The 8653-nt window shown below is 30.6% G+C and overlaps 1 protein-coding gene across 6 annotated transcripts in view; it reads left to right on the forward strand.

The window, feature by feature from the left end:
• LOC131842959 (dynamin) overlaps nucleotides 1-8391 on the forward strand; it is a 49632-nt gene extending 41241 nt beyond the window's left edge. For 4 of the 6 annotated variants that reach the window (XM_059191534.1, XM_059191535.1, XM_059191533.1 and 1 more), the window contains 2 exons: nucleotides 1726-1875; nucleotides 5281-8391. In XM_059191534.1, the coding sequence (XP_059047517.1) occupies nucleotides 1726-1875; nucleotides 5281-5344 (214 nt within the window). In that variant the 3' untranslated portion in view covers nucleotides 5345-8391. Of the gene's footprint in view, nucleotides 1-44; nucleotides 111-1725; nucleotides 4669-5280 lie in introns of those variants that run through there. The other 2 variants (XR_009357506.1, XR_009357507.1) reach the window with 2 other exon arrangements.
• Nucleotides 8392-8653: the final 262 nt, after the last annotated feature.

An 8653-nucleotide genomic window follows, 5' to 3' on the forward strand; every position in this document is an offset into this window, starting at 1 on the left:
TATTAGCACAAGCAGCGCATATTGAGTTATGGTTGTTTTCGCAGGCGGCGCTAAACGTTCTACACGGCGACCTCACTAAATAACTAACTTAAGTTACGTACACAAATAAGGTACTAACTCTTATGAATTTGTTAACTTAGTACACGGGCCTACGTTTAAGCATGCGTTACCTAACATTGTGTAGTGGCATAATAATATATTAATATCAAAGCTGAGTCAGCGCTGAACTGACTAAAAACACGAATATTTTGTCTAACTAATACTTTATGATTAAACATTTGATTGTATTAAGTTAACAACTGTATCATGAAATTTATAAAATTATACATATATTAATATACAATATTATTAGTCATGTAATTGATACTTATGATATAAAAGAATATTGCTTCCATAAAAATATGAAATTCATAGTAAAATTTATGAAATAATTTATTTGTAGTATAGATATAGTAAATTCAGCTTATATTCTCCTGTAGGCAGTCATTTTAATTAGGTAATCTGTAACTAGATAAGATTCTGCCTTTTAATATCTGCTGGCTAATATTGTCTTGGGTCAATAAAATATTATAAATAAATAAATCCATATATATTTTTTGTTGTGGTATCATCGAAAAGTAAAGACTGCCTGCGGAGAGATGATATTTCAATAAAATAGTCCAAATAGGTGTCTATTCAGTATATGTCCCTTATTTATACGGTGAGCTAAAACAGAACTGAGAACGATATTTCGTGCCGTTTTCTGGGAGTGTGGTGGCGCAGTAATAATTATTTTGTCGGGGTAAAATTAATCTTCGACATATTTATTATACTTAAACCATGCATACTATATAAATTTACTATGTGTTGTTTCTGGAAATGTTTCAAACTGGTTAGGTTTAACCTGTTACTTTCAAACAAGTACCAAATATAACAATTAAAACCAAGTTCCTAGTACATGACAACTATATTTTTTATATGAAGATTAATACATTTGATAAAACATTGCATTCATTAGCTTAAAAATAAAGTGTGTGGTCTTCAGAACGACTCTGTGTCTAATGTTTTCCAGGAATATATATATATATTTCAATATTTTTTTATCGTTATTATTGCACTAGTTATAATATAATTAGAAAGAAGTACATTAATTTTACATATAATGTTTAAAGGCTTCCATGTGTTAACTACTTGAATACTCTATCTTATTTTTTTTGTAGTAGATTTTCTTAAATGTTAACTGTTGTGTGTGAAAATATTTATTATTATCTTTATTTCACAGTTACCCTGTAAGAATTATATTTTATCTATATTATATATTAGCTTCATTATTAATTGGTTTATTTATGGCGGTTACATTGCTCCGATGTGTCTTACAGAGAAGCTGTGAGCTTATTAACTCACTTGTGTGTACAACTGCACAAATCTAAATTAGATTTATAGTGGCATTCCTAGGTATGGGCCTGATATGGGCAAGTATTATAGAAATGCAATATCTGAAAAGTTTATGAATCCAGAAGATTTGTATTTCTGAATTGGAAATGAAATGAAAGGTGACTGTTTTACAACTCAGTGAAAAGGAAAATGTAAATGTAATTTAGCAATGTATTTCAAATATCTTTTAACATAAATTAGGCTTCAATTTAGCTTGCACTTAGAATACGCGGAATAAAATTATAGTACGATATATAGTTTTGTGCCGTTAATGCAATAAATAATGTGAGTTAAAATAATAAAAAATGTTAGGCGGCCGGGCGGCGGGGGTGCAGCGGGAGCGGCGATGGGCGCCATGAACCAGATGCCGCCGCACATGAGGCAGCAGGTGAACCAGGCCGTCGGGCAGGCCGTCACCAACGCAGCCATCAACGAACTCAGCTCCGCCTTCGCAAGATTCAAGTAAATCACAGACTGATTGTTGTGCAACGCATTGTTGTCCTAATGTATGGTTCCACTAACACTCAGTACTATGCCAAATAGATCGTAACGGTCTCATTTTACATGATATCTTCGTTGATACTACAATATGTCGTATGTCGGCCGTAGCAAAAATGAAATTTATCGTAAATTCTACTCCTTAAAAAATATTTATCTATTTATTAAATTATTGATGTACAAATATGTATATAATGGCGAGTATATGGGATGACGATAGGTGGCATTTTAGGCATCTACTTAGAATTGACATAGATGACAATGTTAAAAATATATGTATAAAGTATATCACATAACGTTATTGGTGTACATACAATATAAATTATATTTTTAAATATCAACCAAATTCGTTAACGATATTAAAACATTACAAAAGATTGGAAGATACTCCTAATCACCTTTATTGACATATTAAAGTATCGGCGATGAGATATCTAGTTAAGGTTCTATTGATGGGCTGTTGATAACCTAAGTTATATTTTAGTTAACTGATATTAATAATTCATCTTCGTGACAATATCAAAATCAATGTAAACATTTCTGTCTATATGCTTGTGTGTGGTTGAGAAATAGTTACCTTGTGTAATGTGTGCGAAATATTAACACAGTCGCTTTACATTTTAGTTCGTCTGTGGCGTGCAATTTATAATTTGTGGAATCAATTACATTGTACAACTATAAATACATTTGATAGTGAAACATTTCATATTAACATGTATAAAGGTTGATGAACTCAGTGACACATTGGATGTAATGGAAACCATGCAAATTATTTATAAAGGAAAGCATATTTGGTATCATAATTAAACTTGAATTTGTTATTGTTCTAATTGAAAATTAACTGAGTCGATCAGTCTTTGTGAATATTGCGTCTATGTCCTTAAAATATATGGTGACGCTAATGTTTTTGCACAAACAACTAAACGATGCTTATGTGATGTAATATACAGTATGTTACAGTATTGTAATATAAATTTCATGTTAATGTTAACATGTTATGGTTTTCAATTTGATATTTTTTAATTTATTGCTCAAGCAAAGAAAGCAATAATTCTTGCTCAATTTGAAGCATTGATGTTTTGAAGATCACACGCATTTACTAAGAGATCAGTTCACTAATATTAGACATGCGCCAGAAACGAGCAACATTCCAAAGAGTTGTAAGAAGAAGAGTACATTGTATTTTTGATTAAAAAAAATAGTGTATAAGTTCAGTATTATCTGTGAATGAAATTATTGTTTGAAAAGTATATACAGTAATATATATACTAGGTATAATTAACCGCCACCACAGAAGCGGGTTATTAGTTATTATGATTCTAACAGTTATCGAAATGTGTAATTAAATTTACTTTATGTAATTAATTGTAAATGTTACAGTCAGTGACTTAAGATAGGTGTATATTGAATTACGTAGATCAGTTGGTACGCAGGCGGGATCGCTGCGAGCGATCGTCGAGCATCCAAACGTGCATATCATTGTTTTGTAAATGTGCTAAAGTTGTACGTACATATGTAAAGCGCGGCTCGTCCGTTTGTTTGTTGATGTTTACGCACTCGACACCTCCGTTGCGTAGAGCTAGCTTACGTAGTGACAGTGGTTACCACATGTTCTCACTTCAGTGTATAGGTGTTCCAGTAGTTTAGGGCTACGACGCGCTCCACCCGTTTATATCTCCCCCTTCTTTAGTAGTGCTCAGTCGTATAATATATACATATTGTTATATGCATTTACTCAGAACTATTATACCCCAAGCTTGTTTGTTATTATATATTTACAATTGTATCAGTCTAATCTGGTATTAGATTATAATGATGTAACACTAACTTATGAAACTTTCAAGAGGTTATTGATTAAAGTTTGTATGTAAAATTGTACTTATAATGGCTAAGACCAAAGCAGTTGTCCTCTTTATTGTTGCTGTTAGCAATATCTTTGGTCAATTATTAGAATGTTTTAATGACGGCAATACGTTATGAATACGTTATTAGTAACATATAGTAACGTGCATTAGACATTTTCAGAATATATTAGCTGTATGTCGTAATATATTTTGTATAACTATCTACGGAAATTTAATGAATTTATTATGTCTTGTCTTTCGCTACATCAGCGAAGATGAGACGCTGTAGCGGACCCGCTGCACTCACTACACTTGTCGCCAAAGTCGAAAACAAGACCAGTTTATTAAATTCCCGTACATAATTATAAAAAGTATGTCATCATCGTGTCATTGCTATTAGTATTGTTCATGTATACAGATTATATACCTACTTTAGTCAGATAGTGAAGTATTCATGTATTGTTCACAAATATTTCGGGTTCGAGGTTGTATATTGTCGTCGTATTATGGACCAGTCTGTAGCTCGCTTGGTTAAAACCTCAGGTTGCAGGTCTCCGCGTGATGGATGGAGATGGAGAGATGTATTCAAATTGCGGTATAACAATGTAGCCGTCTTATTGCTCTATCGATATTAGCAGAATATTATTATACAAAGTAACCGAAATCATATTCTAACATTTTGCTCTCTCCCTTGTTAATAGCATTAGTACCATTGAAAAAGGTATAGGCAGTGATTGTTGGATTTGATATAGTTTATGAATATTGTTAATCTTATGCTGTATAAATAGAGTAATTAAATGCTATATGTGTATTAAAGATGTTTGATTTATTCCAGTAGTTAGCATATAAAATACCATTGGCTTCATACTAACTATTTTTTGGGAATGTATTTCCCTAAAGGATCATATATTAGGTAAGCTCAGTTTATACTATTGCAGTTTAATATTTCAATAAGGTTTTTTTAATATTTTTTTTTAAGAAGTAATATAGTTCATATAGATTCCATTCGTATGTTTCTTATTGAAATATCAAAATTAGTGGGTTTTGCTTCCAATATAGTCTGTTAGATTTAGGAATTGTGCATGTAACTAATATAATATAGCTACTAATGTTTAGGCTTTATTAACAGCAAGTAACTAGTAGTTATTGCAAAGGTTTCTGGCAATAGCATGTCGAGTTTTAATGCGTAAGCTATTAGCGAAAATTCACATACTCTATTTGTATTTAGAAACGTCACGTAGAGTAGTATGAAATACACTAGAAATAATATAATATTTAAGAAAATGCATGGCCAGGAGTAAACTTTAGTTAGATGACATATACATATTTATTAAGCTTAGTAGCGGATTTATTTAAGCTTATGAATGTTTTGTATTAGGTATTCAAACCGTATGTAATTATCACTTCAATTGTAAATATGATGTATACCTTATGATAAACGTAACTTTGCATTACTGTAAATATAATTAGTGTTTTATACATATACATATATCCATTTTAATAATACATATTTGTATTTCTTTAGCCGCCCAGTGCCGAACGTGCCTCCCAAGCTGCCCGATCGACCACAGAATGGACGACCATTCTGAACGCGCTCTCCTGCCGTCGCAATGGTATAATTAGTTGTATTGTAAATAATTATCTCCTATTAATTTGTATATCGCTATAATTTTATTTAATGCTTAGAATCCACAAGAATTTTATTGGTAATTTTAATTTCTGTCTGATTTACAGTGAAACTATTTATGATCTTATTCTTAAGATGTAAATATATATTTATTTGGAAAAGTACGTGCTTCTGTATACAATTTAATTATAGAGTAATTGGTTGTCTAGCAACTGCAATACGGGTGGCATTACAATTACATCATTATTTCTGTCTATTTTGTATCATTTTGTAGTAATACTTTATTACTATCCAAAATGTCACTTACTTGATAATATATTATACATCGCACTTTTAATGGAAATTGAATGTTTTTAATTCAGTTTTGTTTATTTCTACACATTATGTTACTAATGGTGGTATTCTGTATGTATACAGTAGTCAAAATAATACCTAGACATTAATATTAATACATAGACACAACTGCCGTTTTGTAATTAATAGTACAATGAAGGCAACTTAATATTCTACTACAAGGTGCAGCAATATATGTAACTTAATCTATAATAAATATATATATTTGGAAATACTATAACCAATTTGTAAACATAAGGGTGTAATTAAATGGAATCCTATGTGCATTTCGGCTGCACATGGATTTAGACATTCACAGCAATAGAAATGTCGTCGTCATTAAAAATATAGCGCTAGTGATGTTGTTGATCTTATATCTAAGATCAGTGTTCAAAGAACAATGACTAAATTAGTGTTACTCATAAATTTGTATAAAATATTGCATATGTCATGGATTACCAAAAATATCCTTACTTATGTTATATACTCGTGAGTTTATTTAAAGTTTTAAGGTCTTGACAAATTGCCATGAAATTTGGGGTTAATGCGTGGTTCATATCTGTGTTGTATATTAACCTAATTATTATATATAATAAAAAAGATATTAATGCAAATTGACCTAAGATAAGCATTAATTTAGTCATTGTCATTTTTACTGTTAAAATTGGATATCAAACCAAAAAAATTGTATGTCGCTCCCGGTATATAATCATAAGTACCTATATATGTGTAAATTTACCACCGCTGTTAATTTCTTCTTTTATATAAAAAAAAATACTTTTAATGTGTATTGGTAAACAATTTGATGGTTTTCTATGAAACCATGACATTGAATCTTAAATGGTACGGCTTGTACCATTTAGGATTAATTTACCCCTTCCAGGTATAATATTTAAATAAATTTAAACATTAAAATTGTTTACACCAGTTCATTATTAAATACCATGTAGAGTATTTTTTTTATAACGCAAGCTAAATGTGGTAGCAAATATTCTAATAATTGTACAAATATGAATAAAAAAGACCACGCGCATTAAATGTAATATATATATGTATATATATAATTATTATTATATAAATTATATGTAACTATTAACAATAACATCAGCAAAATATAGTGTTAACGTGACAATAGCTAATGGGAATGGATTTAACAATATCGTTGTTGTATTAATGAAACTTATATTATTTGTAGTAGGTGTGTAATGGACACGATACGATTATAATCTAAAATCCAATAATAGTGTTCATAAAACTTACAGTTTTCTGCAAGGCCCGAGTCGAGACAATTCCGCTTGTCTTGATTTTTTTACTTTTTTTACCTTTATCACTGAAAACTCTAGTTTTCAGTGATAAAGCTAGAAAAAAGTAGCTGGTGATGATTAAAAATAACAATTATTGTCAAACTTAATCCTTAATAGAATTATAAACATGGCATTTTATCACGTGATGGTGATCGATCTCCTTTTGATCGCTCCTCTGTCATGAAATTTCGACTGACGATGACGGCCGACGTTTAAATTCTTAGCGGTAACTGAACTCAGACTGAAGTCGTGTCGCTCAGACATATTTTTACACAGTGAAACTGCAAGGCCTGTTATAATTAGAGAAGAACAGCATTACCATAGTTCGTATGAATTTAAAAAATATACTTGATCGAGCGGTAACTTTTCTTAAAAACTGTCTCATGTTCCGTATTTCCTGCCCTGGTAAAGGTGCAGACTTTATTGAATACTTTAGCTCGTTTTTCTATATTTATAAACGTTTCGCGTTACACCTTATATGATATTGGTAGAAATTAATATTGTAAATCACTGTTCCTTGTTATTATGTATCGTGCATCACAACTAAACGAGTATTTGAATGGTGTGTATAGTTATGAAGTCCGACTGATATTGTGATAGAATTATAGAATGCTTGTGATAGGTGCTTAAGTTTTGACAAGCGCCTTCTACGAGATTGTAACTTTTAATATAATCGTGTTATTGTGCATTTAGTGTTCTGGTCTGGCGTGTGAATGTTGTTCATTTAATTTGTAGATAATTTGCAAATGTGTAGGGTATCCTTTGGTCTATTGGATTGAGCAATAATTACAGACGTGGTTTCACAGTGAGAATATAGAGATTATAACAATCTGAAGACATACGGCGGAATTTATATTATTCTTCTGTATAAATACCTTCATACATTTTAGAAACAATAAAAAAAATTGAAATCTAAACTGTTGTATATCACGTCTCTTTACATAATGTGTAAAGTTGTATGTGACATACCTATACAGCATATGCCTCTTATGACTCGCCTTTAGGTCTCTACGTCTAAGTATTATATTGTCATCATAGTTATATTAAGTACTATCTTGTTTCCTTCACAATAAAATGCTATAATGCTATCCTATCGACTTGTGTCCTGCATGACAGACCAGTTGAAGGCAAGAGGTAGGATGGTGTTATGTACATAATCTAGTGAGTAAAAGCTCCTACCATCTAGTAAGTTAATCTTACAAAATTACTTTTGCAGATATTGTTGCATAAGTGATATGTAAGTTTATAATTATTTTTATACATTCCCAAAGCTCCAATTCACACGCCGGCTCTATGTGTATATACATGTATAAAACAATGTAATATGGATGGACCTGTTTATACTTTGTGTACTGTTGTATGCAACAATAAATGTGTATATAAAATATAAACATGTTTTCTTCTGTCATTTATCTCATTTTTTATCATTACTTGATAACCTTTTTTTTTCAGAAAATTAACCTATAATTATAAAAACAAATTTTGATCCAAATATTTTTTTACTGTTTTTTTATATTATTTCTTTTTTATGGATGAAATTGGAATAGGGCTCCAGTGGAGGATGATAATGAGCATGAATTCAGACCTGACTTCGTTACCTGAATTCCTATATATATATATATATATATATATAG

This window comes from Achroia grisella, unplaced genomic scaffold (assembly GCF_030625045.1).
Source record: "Achroia grisella isolate CSIRO2021 unplaced genomic scaffold, CSIRO_AGI_Agris_v1 utg2671, whole genome shotgun sequence".
NCBI classification, from domain to species: Eukaryota; Metazoa; Arthropoda; class Insecta; order Lepidoptera; family Pyralidae; genus Achroia; species Achroia grisella.